Source organism: Eurypyga helias, unplaced genomic scaffold, assembly GCF_000690775.1.
Source record: "Eurypyga helias isolate BGI_N326 unplaced genomic scaffold, ASM69077v1 scaffold33057, whole genome shotgun sequence".
Taxonomy (NCBI): Eukaryota; Metazoa; Chordata; class Aves; order Eurypygiformes; family Eurypygidae; genus Eurypyga; species Eurypyga helias.
Genome location: NW_010264308.1, coordinates 14,312 through 28,932, shown reverse-complemented (window position 1 = coordinate 28,932; position 14,621 = coordinate 14,312). Strand labels below are relative to the sequence as shown.

The following is a 14,621-nucleotide window of genomic DNA, read 5'->3' as shown; positions in this document are numbered from 1 at the left end:
AAGGTGTCCCTGCCCATGGCAGGGGGGTTGGAACTAGATGATCTTTAAGGTCCCTTCCAACCCAAACCATTCTGTGATTTTATGATTCTGTTCCATTTGCACAGCTCCAAGTACCTGATCAGGATGCTCTTAATATACATATGATTACTGTTAATGGCAATACTCATCTACACAATGCCACAGTATGAAGACAGAGTATTTCAAAGACTTTTCTGAATGTTAACTTTCTATTAGCCAGGCTTGCAGAGTAAACAGTAGTATGCCATATGTCTTGATGCTAATTGTTAATTTCCTTTCATCATTGTTTTACCCAATATGAAAATGATTTTTCCTGCAGGTTTTTGCAAGGATATGTTAATGTATCCAATTTTGTATTTTAATAGAATTTCACAAGCCAGTAGGCCTGATACATATCAGTAATTGCTGCTAAAATGGGTGTAAATTGTCTTGATCAAATCATGAGTGTAAACAATTTTTTAATTAGACTGCTTGAAACTTGCAGTAACCAGATAATGATTATGCTAGTCACCAGACAGAGGCAGCACATTTAGCAATTTATCTCTCTCTATTTATATTTTACCTCTCTTCACATTAATGCAGAGCAAACATACTTGCTGAGGCTCATACATGTGATGACTTCCTAACACACTTTCTTGGCAGTCTCTTTCTGCAAAGACTGCTGCTTAGACCGAACCATCAGATATGACATTCCACTTCTACAGCCCAGGAAAGCAGGCTGGATGCTGTGACAGATGGTGTCCATTTCATTTGTGGGTTCTCTGCTGTTTGTTATGCTTCTTTAAGGAGTAACTAGGTCAGAGAAACAGTGCTGGAGCAAAGGGAAAAAGAGTTTCTTGTGCTATATACAGCTTCAGCTTGTTTGGGGGAGAAAGGTTTCCAGTGTCACCAGGTGAAGATGACAGAATGATGGGAGAATCACTGGGAAAGCTAGAAACTTCCTAAAACCAAACCTTTCTGGAGAAAAAATGAGCCCATCTCTGTACTGGCTTTACTGTTCAAAGCATGCCTGATTTCCCTTGGAAACCACCTCCTGACAAGTGCTTCTTGGTTCCTCTCACCTTGGAATATAGTGGTGGATTTTAAAAAAACAGTACTTTTCCCTTTCATATAGGTTTCCTATGACCAGTGAAGCAGCTTACCCCGCAGCTGAGGAAGACTGCCAGGAGTATCACTAACGTCTGGGTTAGCAGGCACTGGAACTGGACAATACATCTCCCTTTGCTACTGAGAAAATTATAACCATTAGGCATGTTCAATTTTGAGATCAATCTTTCATTTATATTGAAGAATAACATCTCCTTAAATGGCAAACAATAATAGTTTAGCCAAGTGTTTTAAACCCCACATAAATAATCTTTCACATGATAGGAAAGGGAACTACTACTACTGTTTGCTCAGTGGTACGGGGTCAGAACTCATTTAATTCAGTCAATAACCTTAACAAAAGCAATTAGTTTAGAATGCCAGTAAACACCATCAGTTACAAAAGCAGACTTATTAAGAATTATCAATGATCCTTTGTAGATATATTTAAAGAGTATGCTTAGGTTGCTTCTTAGCCAACCTTACCAATGATTCTCCCTTAAAATATAATTATTTATTTGGATTCTGTATACACAGAAAAATCACAGAATACATCTCAACTGCAACATATACTCATCTAAAAGAAACACAAGCAACTGATAAATGACCCATTAATAATGTACTTGCTAGTTCGGTTTTTCAGGCTGGATGTTGTGAGCATTTTTAAGACACTAAGAGGTATAATTAGTCATAGGAACAACTAAAGACTAATTACCAGTATAGGGAAAAAATCAGAAGCATTACTATAATTAGGTTCATTTGTTTCACCTGGAGAGAAAAAATCCACAGTTTTCAGAAAAAAAAGCAATTTGATTAACATGATTTTCTTGACATTATTAGCGTTAGGAAATGAAGTCACAACTGACAGTTTATTTAAAAAAGAAAGAAATTTTATAGTCCTCTTTACATAAAGGTCAACTACTCTCAACTAACTTTCCCATGTACTGTGCTTTCTAGAAACAGATTTTTCTTCATTTCCACTTAATGCTACACATAATTGAAAGGACAAGAGATGCTAATTTGATCTTCCTAAATGTCACACACTGAAGAGCAAATGAGAGCTAAAGCAAGTACATTTCTGATGTGCACACCTTTCCAAGCCCCTACATTAATCAGTGTCAGGAGATTTCCAAGTATTTTGTTTCACAGGTCATGCAATCAATGAAACATTTAGTCTCCAACAACTGGCCTGTTATTTCTCATTAAAGCATGGAGAAGTTAAAAACACTTCTTAATGATCAGAACACATTCAAGAGCACTGGCTGACTATCGCCGCATAAACCCAGAGCCGGGTCTACGAAAAGGCCATTAAAGCCATCAGGGTCAGAATTTGAGTTACTGGCAATTTCCTTTTTTTTAAAAAAAACCAAACCAACACAAACCCAAAACAGCTTGCTCATCTTTGTTTGTGAAAATGCTTCATCGGTATTTTAAAGATAAATCCTATTTTAAAACTCATCAGTAAGCAAACTGCATGCTCAGATTGGCTGAAGAAGGGAAAATTGTAATACTGCGTGGAGGGGTTTTAATATAAAGCAAATCATAGTAATTCCAGATGTCTCAGAGAAGACAGTAACACTATCTTCCAAAAGACTAAGGATATGACAAGAACACTTCTGAGCTATCCATGTTTACACCACAGCCTCTTCTCCTGACTCGGAAGCTGTCTCTTCTCTGAACAGAGGGGACACCATGGAACCTTCCTGCAACCCCTTCAAACCATAACAGACTCCAAAACACCTTTCTAGATAATTTATGCTGTGTCATTTTTCACTGGAGACTAGTGTTTCATTATTCCATTCGATGTCCGTGGTTTACCTGCATTAGCTTCCTACAGCACTGCACAATTAAAGGGGCCAGCGACGCTCCAAGAATTGCACTCTGGTATTTTTCACAAGGATACACATGACTGAGTAACCCCACAGCCACAATGGGGTTTGTTTTATGGGAATGATCCAAGAGAGGACTCCTACCTCTGTAACTAACTGCTGTTTCTACCAATTTATGTGTGGGCTGTCATTCTCTCTTCATTAGGAATGATCGCTCTCCCGAATGTACAGAGCTTCGCCGCCGTACCCTTTCAGAACATCTCTCGTGATTGATGCACTCAATGGGGAGCAAAAAGGGACTGTCAGAGAGGGAACAAATAAATAGATCTTATTGCCAAGACCTGCCAGGTCCAACTGTTGTCATACACGGCACCCGGCAGGGACAAGAGCACACACATTCTGTTCTCTGCTGTGCCCACGCCGGTGTGCACTTCATCAGCCAGAGGGCTTGGGGCTACGGCTCATTTTGGGTGTCACGGGAACTAATTGCTACAAACCCGACCACCAAAGGAAGCGATTTCATGCAGGGACTCAATTCAAGCAGGAGACAATCAGTGCAATGGAGGGGAGTAGTTTCTCTGCATCTCGGGGAGCTGCTGTGGACTATAACCTAAATTTAAAGCTACAAGAGCAGAGCAACAAGTTCAAATTCCTCCTAATTAACAGCTCTTACGACACCATTTGCAGTGGAAGTAGTTTGTGCAAAAGCAAAGAATGATGCTAAAGCCCTGTGCAAAAGCAAAGGAGAAAAAAGCTTTCCTTCTCTGCTACCAGGTAACACATCGTATTTTATTCGTACAAGGAAAGTTATTATTTCCTCCAACATAAAAAACAGGTTTAAAACAATTTACAGTTCTTCACCATCCTACCTGCAGTGCTGCAGGAAAGCAAACAAAAGCAGCCTGCTGGACGTTTCTTTAGAGCTGACTCGATCACACGCTGCTGCAGGTGACGGGCTCCTGCCAAGCACGGCTGCACTCTGACGGAACCGTTGTTCGCTGTCAGACTTTCACCTGGGCATTTGTATTCACCCGACACCTCTCTCTTAATACTGGGGACCACGTACCCTCTCTGCATCAGTACAGTTGAGACCACGGGAGGTATTTAGGCATTATTCATGGTGGTTTTATTACTTACAATTAGAGTTTTGGGGCCAGATCTTCAGCTGGCATAAACAAAGTACAGCTCTATTTAAATGAAAGGAATTATGCTAATTTACACCAAATTATGATCTGTGCTGAAAGTCTCTAAGGATTATCTACTTGATACATCAGTTATTTTACCTAATTAAACTAGTTGAGAGTGTGTCTTAGTAAATTATGAGCCATCTATGATATTTATTCATTGAAGAGCTCAGACTGTTAGGCAACATCCACACATTGTCTTTCAATTATTATTATTTTTTTAAAATATAGCTCATCACAACTTTGGAGCTACTTTATCAATCTTCCCATTCTAACTTTGTATAGGAAAACATTCTTGCTGAGCACTGCTTAATGTCAATTTTTGGGTCTTGTGCACACCTAAAGCTCTCGATTCTTTGAGGAAGATTTTAGAGAAGTGCAACATGAGGGATGAGCTTTTCTGCATATTAATTTCATAATTATTGTGTAGCTACCGAGCTGATGCCAAGCTCCTATTTTCTAACGCGCCAAAAGATTACTGTTGTAAAATTTCTGACCATCGTGCTGTCCAAAAAAAAACCTTGTTCTGCTCAGTTTTGCCTTTCCTAGAGCTCTGATTTTGTAACTGGTTGTTTTATTAATACACACAGCACGTTGGGTACAATATCTTTGTTTTCTATATTCCAAAGGGTAAAGCATCCTTTGAAACTCGTATTAACTTTTATTGGCAGAGGGGACAGGTTATCTTAAAATTTCAACAGCACAGCACTGATTTCCAATGGTCTATAACAACTTTAACAGCTTTGCTACGTAATTTGCTTGGTTAGACTACAGGTACAGAATCCCTATTAAAACAGTATTTTGGTGATGTTTGTAGATACGAAGTCATCAGGAAAACAACATTTTTCTTACCACAATTCACAACTGCATTACCATGAACCAGTATTTATTTTCATTAACACAAGGAAAAGGTTCATCTCTCTCACCTTTTGTTTCTGTCTTCTATCTGCAAGATATAGACCATGTCATCGGTAGCATGAAGCTTGGAACTGCTGTCTCCCCATTTCAGCTTCAGGCTCTGAGGACCTGCTGCAGCACACTCCAACCGAGGAGGTAAGGGTGGTAACGGCCTGGTTTTTGCTTTAATAAAGTGGCTAAATGGTCCAGCTCCAATTTCATTGACAGCCTGGATCCTGATTCTAAAACAAATAAACAGGTAAGTGTTAAATAAAGTGCTTTCATGGGATTCTTGGTATAAAAAGCCTCAAGAAACAAAACAGCCCTCGACAGCTCCGTGACTAACAGTGCCCACTACCAGTGCTCTGCTTTGGCACAACGAAAGGCTCTGGAAACATAGCAAGTATAATCATCCTGTCTATATTGCAAAGAGCTGCAGTGAAGACATCACGAAATGCAGCACAGCAGAAAAGGGAAGATTTGGGTAAGCAACCTTAGAACCTAATGGCAGTCCCTTTAACCATATGGACAAGGGACAGCAGCACAAACACAGGAGCAACCTGGAAAACTTTAAGTGGGTAACTACGAATTAATAAAATGCACAAGTGTGTTGAGGTTGTCTAACAAAGGTCATGGACTAATTTAGGTGAAATCACCAAGAGAAAGCATTGGTGTCACTGCCATGACACCCATCTCCACGTTGGTAAACATCTCTGCAGACCAAAGATCAGTATTATTTCAGTGTGTGCAGTGTCCCACAAAACACACTAAGTACACAAAACTCTACTGGGAAGAGCTAACTGAGAAGGTTAAATCCACAAACCTTCTACATGTCTTAAACTGTGGACATATGAACCAACAGATCTATTAGAGGAAATAAAAGGTGGACTCAAGTCACTGCCACTATACAAAAGCTCTTGACCTGTTTGAATCTCATTAAGGACATTTAGAAGAAAAGCAGGCCACCTGCCTAGTCACAGAGGTTTTATTTTGGAAATATTCTTATAACTGAGACAGTCTTCTAAATTCTATTTCTTTCTTAAGATAAATCACTGCTGGCTTCTGCTTTACCACTTTCCCATATCTGTTTGCACCTTAGTTTAATAATTTGTGCAATGAGAATCCACTTGTAGGAATGAATAAAGAGTAGTAGTCTTCTGCTACAGCAGACTGGAAAATTTCTTCCTGGAAAGGGCCGTCACGCATTGGAATGGGCTGCCCAGGGAGGTGGTGGAGTCACCATCCCTGAGGGTACCCAAGAGACACGTGGACAAGGTGTTCAGGAACATGGTTTAGTGGTGGGCTTGGCAGTGCTGGGTTAACGGTTGGACTTGATGATCCTAAGGGTCTTTTCCAACCTAAACAACACCATAATTCTACAATTCTAACATCAACAACTAACAAAAATGTGAAATACGCATTTCAGAAGAGCTTTGAGAACTGTGTAAATAGAAATATGGGTACAAAGGACACCTCAGCTAATCTGGACTACTATGGCAGTAAAACCAGAGTTGCTTCAGGGATCAGAGTCAATCAAGATGATTCTTATCTTCCTTCCTGTATGGGTTATTGTTCTTGAGGCTGAAAGGAGACCTTATCTCTCTCTACAACTACCTGAAAGGAGGGTGCAAAGAGGTGGGGGTTGGTCTCTTCTGTCAAGTGAAAAGTGATAGGATGAGAGGAAATGGCTTCACTTTGTGCCAGGGGAGGGTTAGATTGGATATTAGGAAAAAATTCTTCACTGAAAGAATTGTCACGCATTGGAATGGGCTGCCCAGGGAGGTGGTGGAGTCACCATCCCTGAGGGTACCCAAGAGACACGTGGACAAGGTGTTCAGGAACATGGTTTAGTGGTGGGCTTGGCAGTGCTGGGTTAACGGTTGGACTTGATGATCCTAAGGGTCTTTTCCAACCTAAACAACACCATAATTCTACAATTCTAACATCAACAACTAACAAAAATGTGAAATACGCATTTCAGAAGAGCTTTGAGAACTGTGTAAATAGAAATATGGGTACAGATGAGCCTGAAAGTTTCCAAAAGTTTGTTAAAACAAAGTGAAAGTAAGAGAAAACAGGATGGGCAAACGAGTTAGGTTTTTTAGATAGTTCAGCCTAGTTTAGATAGCTGGACAGATGCCATTTACTTTGGAAATCCTGTGCACAGCAGCCTAGTATTTTCTCATGGGAAAAGACTCTCTACAAGAAGCATTACTGCTTCTCAAAGCTATCAGCCACCAAGAAGCCAAAAGTCCCTGAGGAAGGAGGAAGGGGGAGAAGGGAGAAGAGCAGAAGCTGGGATACCCTTACAACTGAGAAAGCAGAAGATAAATAGAACTGTCTTTGGTTGGCATAGCTACTTATTTTGACTGAATTACGTAAAGTGATATAAGTTCATATGATTTTTCCTAATTAAAAATTACTCTGCTTTGAAGAGCAAGTTTTTGCTCTACCAGTAGAAAAAGATCAGGTAGAGTTAAAGGAATAGGGAAAAACCCTCCAGAGAACAATACAAACCATTAAAAAAAACCCAAAACCCCAAACAGCCAAACCATATTTTCTGCAATTTCAAGAACAAAGAGAGTTAAAAGATTAATAAACATGTTGCAAAATAATAGAACCTTATCTACAGATGAGGCAGCTAAATAATCGCACACTGTAAGAATCCACTGTGTTGACACAGTCCTGTGTAATTGCGTGGTGAAACTTTTGCTTATTGACCTAGCCACTGATAAGGGTAAAGCATTGCTTTGGTGTGGAGCTGCATTTTCCTTTTAACCCTCCTTTTGGTTTCAGGAAATTCATCCTGACCACTGTACAACACTATACAATGGTGATTTCATCCTACTCGTCCCAAAGGGTGGATGGTATGTAGAAAGATTCAGTGTGAGCCTCCTCTTCAACTGCTGCATGCAAGCATTTGATATGAAAAGAATTAAAGGCTTTTCTAGTACCTTAAGTGTAATAAATATGCGTATTGATCTCATTTCATATTATATTATTGGTTTGCTTCAGACTCGAGTCATTACATTAATACTTAATGGTCCTTACAGATTAAAAAAAAACCAAAACCTGCCTGAATTTTCACTGGATTCTGGCAAGTTAACCATGCATATATGTACATAAACGCTAACAGCTACATTACAAAATGCTACTACTTTTCTGTAGATTGATTACAGCAGCACGCTCTAGAGTACACAGCCTTTTTTAGTTTTATTTTGTATTATCCAAAGTCTCAGCAATAACAAAGCCTCTCCTGTCCTCAAGCATCATAACTAACATTTCCAAACAGCAGCTACCACGCTTGAAAACAAGCAGTGACTGAAACAAATCTCCATCAAATGTCACATCACATTCCTTAAGCAGAAGCTGATAGCTGTGCTTTTTAGATATGTGCATGAACATACGTCTGCACTTACTTGTCTTCCCTTTGCCAGGTATCTGCACAAGGTAAAAACATCTCTTCCTCTTCCCTCATTTACTGTTACTTCCATTTGCTGTGTGGTGTTCCTACTCCCACCTTCTGACACAAAAATGCACATACCCTCTCCCCCAAACCCGACTTCTGACTCGCGAGTACAATAAGTCTGATGGAAATTCTGAAGCCTTGAAATAGAGACAGGCATCCTTCCAGATGAATGATGATACTGGGAAAGCAAGAATTGATTTGACTCTAATGTGGCTGGATGTGGCTACCCCTTTTTTGTTGATGACACCTTCATCAAACTCGTTGTCAGTTGCCACTGTAATCCCCAGGTCCTGAGCTTGGTCTGACACGCACAGGTAGTTCTGGTTTTCTGTACACGCGGCAGTGTAACCCAGACCCAGCTCTCACCTCCCTCCGAGCCACAGCAGCATCTCCTCAATGGATATTAGGCTTTGGAAACATCCACAGGGAAGGGGAGAAGGGAACAAAAAGGGAAGAAAGGACCATGTGGAGGAGGAGGGATAGCACACAATGGTGGGAGAACACCTTGTATTGCAGTATCTTTGCTGCAGCTCCGGTGCCTTCGCACGTCCCTTCCCCAGCCTGTGACACTGAGCCCCTCCAGCGGGGTGGCACAGCCACAGTGGGTAAGGTAACTTCCACAATGCAGTGGAAACCAGTTCCTGTTTACTGACACCGGGAAAAATCAATTATTTTTGTGTAAAAGTAGTATACAGACATGTAGAAATACTTGCAATAAAACCACTTCCTGAATTACTTTCAACTTTTGCAGTAATGGTTTCTAAGGCAAAATACCCCAAATGCTGTCTTGGAAAAGCGGTTTTAAAACCTGGCAATCACAATTTGAAATTAAGAGGGTTTTTTTTTTTTTTTAAATGTGAAGACTCTATTTAGGGATAGCACCTAATTCTGCAGACCCTGGACCAATAATATTTGTACTCATTCTCACATTTTCCCATTGCATCTTTTAAACATTTAGGAAAAAAATAAGTCAGACTAGGCAAATTTAGAAACCATTACAAGATCTTGAACAGGCCATTCTATCTTGTAAGATTCCTGACCGAGGAAAATAAACACACTGAACAGGATGCTATTTTCAGTTTGTTCACAAAATCCTTTGTGTAGTATTCCAACAAACTGAGAAATCACTTTTGAATTAATCTTAAGAGTCTGACATGAGAAGAGTTTGACTCACTAGTTCCCATAAGCGGAATGCCACCAGTTGCAATACACGTGCCTGCGGAAACCCGTGGAAGTTAAAATGCCATGGACTTCAAAAGGGAGCAGAAGCACCACGCTCCACACCATCGTCAGCAGCGTGAACATGATGGATAGCAAACGTACAGGACAACCTCCAGGACAAACCAGCCCCACAGATCCCCACCTTGATGGGGCTGGAAGAAGAGTTTTACACTCTGAAGCATACCTTTTGGTTTATAACCCACATAAACATCGCTAACTTGAGCATCCACGTCCACTCTCCGCTCTTCATCTCGGAAGACCTTTTCCTTGATACAGTTTAGAAATTGGAAATGTCTAGAACTTTTGTTCCTAAACCAACTTAAAGTTAAGGGTTGCTATTAAAATCTAATAAGGCTACTATGTATTTCTGTAAACTATGTAACTTCAGGATCAATAAGCATTCTTAGAAGTTGGAAATTCTTTTACAGTGAAGTATCTCAACGGCACAGCACAATTAACTATGGAAGCGTTGAGTGAAGCTTTGGGACAGAGTGTAACAGAAAACTGGTATTTCTGTTGCTACTGAACACTTACTTATTGTGGAATATTTATTAGCTCACTTCTAGCTATATCAGTTTACGGAAAACCAGTCTGGGTATTAGTACCCTATAACCAGAGCTTCATGGCTACGTCACTAAAACACCAAGACTGCGGAACTCAGACACGTTTCTGCCTCTGCTCACCAGCAACAAGTGCTTCTGCGAGGCATCTGCTTTTTGCAACAGGAATGCTGGTCTATGGCTGACGCTGGAGAAGTCCCCTAGGAAGCAGCCCCATGCTGGCCATTCCCAGCACGGCAGAGGCATGCCCCAGTTCCTCCTGCCTTGAATGTATTTTGGGATACAAATCCTTCTTGTGGCATGCTGGTTGGATTTGCTACTAAGACACAGAAACCACCTACTTGTCAGCTTCCAGCCCACCTCTGCAAAGAGCCTGGAGTTGGCTCAGTGCATACTTGAGTTGCTCATGTATGGCCATTTCCACACGGAAGCAGAGCCAAGCCAGACCTAAGCTAACAAGTCCAACAGGGTGGACACGCGTAGACACACTATTAGAATCACACTGCTATGCAAAACAATGTTCCTTTCCAGTTCTGGGCATGGTAGATCCACAAAAACCCCAAGATTTGCTTTCAATTTTGGGTTCCCACAAACAAAAACAGTGACAGTGAAATTCCAATGCAACTAAAAAGATATAAAGCCTTTGCTGACTTACTATAAATTCTGCTGAAACTTTGGCAAAAGAGTTCAGAGTCTCTAAGCCTGTAGTGTTTGGCTTGTTTAGTCTAGCAAAAACAAGGCCTGGAAGAAAACACGTTCATGGCTTTTAAACACAGCAGGGAATAAACACTTGAGAGAGATGAGCTAGCTGAGTTAAACAAATTTGACACGAAAGGAAAAACCATTGGTGAACAAATTTAGAGAGTGAGGTCAATGATGTTCTGAAACATGCTTCTTGATTTAAAAAGGGAGGGCAAAAAACCCATCACCTTTTGGCATACAGCCTGATAAACACGTTACTTACGGGTACATTTATCAGGGCACAGACAATCCCGATGAAAGACAGGTGTCAAGATAGGCTTGAAGAAAAAATATCAATGAAAAACTTCGCGATCGATAGTAAAAATGCTTTGACACGTCCCTTTTTGGGCACAGACAATCCCGATGAAAGACAGGTGTCAAGATAGGCTTGAAGAAAAAATATCAATGAAAGACCATTTTTGTTAGCAGAAAAATGCTTCAAACTATAGATGAGGTGCTTTTGCAACTCAATTGCAGTCACTTGTGCTCCCTGACAGGCATGACATTCAAGAGTTGGGGCTTGCTTTCTCTTGGTTTATTCAAGAAAAGAGCTTGCATATAGCATTACTTCTGAGTAGTCATCCACTGGTTTGTGCTCTTCACAACCTTTTTTTTGGTAGGAACTTAGTCTTACAACAATATTTAGCATAATTGCAAGTTAATGCTTGTGCTTTAGCCTTTTCATTTGGATCAGAGACAAGCAGCCTCCCTGGCTAAAAACAGGTGATTTACTATGGCGCTTCTTATAAAGTAATGAAATAAGAATGCACAAGAAAATCCAGTATGGTCTCAGTTTAACAACACTTTCCATGGCAGCAGGACTAAGAGCTTCACAGACAACACTGTAGCATGATTATGAAGAAGAGTAATGTTCTGCCCTATTCTTTAATTCCATATCTCCATTTCCAGGATTTGAAGACAAGGACATTTCTCTAATGGAAGCCATAGGCAATCAAGAACCAGTTAAAAATGAGACTGAAGAAAGACGACTTCAGTGAAGAATTCTGAAGGTTCATTCTGGCTGTCTTGACCGTGTTGCTCGAAGCTCTCATTCTGCTTGAGCTGTTCTGATTCTTGATTGAACATATGAGGAGAGACCAGGGAGTAAGAGACTGCCCGAAGATGATGGCAGCACCTGGGTAGCCAGTCGATGGACAAACTCTTCAACTTCTTATTAATCAGAAGTCTGGTTTGTCTTCAGTCAGTTGGGTTCCCTGGTCTGATTTAGAGTAAGATCACGTAAGCATCAGTACTGACACAAGGCAGGGAGAGAGAAACGTGGCAGAACGTGGAGATGGAAGGAGGTCAGAAGCATGACAACAGCCACATGAACTGGCTCAAACCCTTGTGCAGCTTTATGCATGTGCAGTATTTTCAGAAATAACTTAAACCAGCTTAGTTTCTCTGTATTCCTTTCTCTCTACCATTTTTACAAGGTAAGAAATAGGGTTAGTTTTCAACTTGACCAGTTTTCCCAGTCTGCAATGGTACAAGAGCACTTCGCTGACACAACAGGGGACAACAGAAGGAGGGATGAAGAGACTTCCTTTGACAGCAATGCTAGCTTAAATTGACCACAAAATGTGGATCTTAAATAAACACAGTGGAAGAAAGAAAAAGCTTATAGCTCATTACTGCCTTTGCCAAAAAGGATTACGGCGTTACAAGCCACTGAAGAACTGGAGACAGAGATGACGTAGTCATGTTTCGTGGATTTATACGAGTGATCTGCAATGAAGGGGCTCTGAATCACCAAATTCCTATTTGGCCTGCTTTTATTTAGCTTGCCAGAGGGATCTGTGTATTCTTAATAAATCTACATCTTTATTTTTTATTACATGGTTTTAAAACCTAGATATTCTAGGCAAACATCAGGAACCCTGGTACTAGGCACTGCAAGCAATATATGAACCTCACCGTAAATAACTCCTAGTATACATATTTGTGTATTTGCTACAAGAAGTTCTCTTTTTTGGGTACATGATACAATTTGAGAAATTACCTTTTCATTTAAACTCTACAAGACCTGTAGAGCTGTGACCTTGAATACAAAGAAAACCAGAAAAATATTACAGGTCTGTGCCATGTCTAATTTTACAACTGTGCAATCAGGTTTCAGTTTTTAATTAGAACAGGACTTAAAATAGAATTTCTTTTGTCACATCTTCTGCTGTATTGTTGTTCACTGCCTGCATGAAACCATTTTTTTTTAATTAGTAATTAGGGAAAAAACATATAAGCTTGAACATTGAAAGAGTAAGACAATTTTGGCAATGTCACTTAGAAATTTATAATCTGAAGCAATATAAAGAAATTGTTTCTAAATTCAGATTATCTTTGAATTAATCTCCATATGCTGGAAACAAAAAATAGCTGCAGCTATACAAATGCAAGTTCATTGCATGAAAATTGCTATCCTGTCATAGGGATCAATACTGTTAATAATATAACCCCCTGGAATAGTACTGCTGAGCATCTGGAAAAAAAAAAAGGGAGATATCACATTGTAGTTTTAGTTATTTTCCATTTTTAAAATTTATTTACCTACCAGTGCAACTTTACCTTAACAGAGCAACTTAAAAGAAGGGAAGGTCAGAGAAAATGCAAGTAGAGGAGGAAAAAAAGCAATATTTGAACATGAACTATTACAATTTATTCCTTAAAGAAATTATTGCAGATTTTTATGCTCCGTAGGTTGGGTGTTTGGGTTGTTGGTTTGGGGTTCCTTTTTGGTTCAGTGTTGTTTTGGTGTTGGTTTTTTTTTTTTTTTGGTAGTCACTCCACATGACAAACACTTCCTATGTAAAATTAAGCTGTGTGATCTCATGCTGAGCGCTCTGTACCACATCAAAAAAAATTTACTCACCGGTATGAGGTTTCTGGAAGCAAATCATCAATAACGTAGGTTGTAACATTTCCTACTGGAATGCTGATGTCACCCAGGTCAATGTTGTACGATGTAATCTCGGCTCCATTACTGCATGGTTCTTCCCAGTTCAGTACAAGGCACACAGAGGGTGAGAGCTGACAGGCATCCACGTGCTCATCCTCCAGCACGGAGAGGGTAGAGACTGCATCAGGCACAGATGCGGGGATTCTGCAGGTTACCAGGTCACTGTAGGGTCCAGCTCCTGCCTGGTTAATAGCCTGTGTGACAAATAAAAATAAATTTACAGGATAAACGTTGACTTTCACGTGTCTGTTGAGTTCATAATAATGAGCTGTGCAGGCTGGAAGAGTTGCATGGATTCTTCAGAGGATGTGAAGGATCACATCCTTATTCTCTAAAGCATGTCATACCCTCTGCCTATACTACAGCAATTAATATCTTTGTTACTCAGGAGTACCTCTCAGATAAATTGGAGGCTATTTCTCTTTTCTCTAATAACTATTTAATCAAACTTAACAGTAACCTTTTTATCAGCCCCAAACTTTGATTAAGGGAGAGCATCAGAGTCATGCTGTCAGTGACAGGTGACCATGCTGTTCAGCCAACTGGCTACTCAAAATTGTTGAGCTGCCCTGTACAAAACCCTCAGCGTACTGCAGAGTGCAACATCAGATGCTTTATGCAAGCAGAGTACCCCTAGCCATCAGGGGCATTTGGCTCGATGAG

General features: G+C 40.2%; 1 protein-coding gene across 1 annotated transcript in view; it reads right to left on the bottom strand.

Moving 5' to 3' along the window:
* The window catches only part of FNDC3B (fibronectin type III domain containing 3B), a gene marked incomplete at its 5' end in the record, with an annotated part of 47,722 nt that overhangs the window by 20,968 nt on the left and 12,133 nt on the right, over nucleotides 1-14,621 (bottom strand). Inside the window, 2 exons of the mRNA XM_010156351.1 lie at nucleotides 5,044-5,256; nucleotides 13,872-14,152. Coding sequence (XP_010154653.1) covers nucleotides 5,044-5,256; nucleotides 13,872-14,152 — 494 coding nt within the window. The remainder of the gene's footprint in view (nucleotides 1-5,043; nucleotides 5,257-13,871; nucleotides 14,153-14,621) is intronic.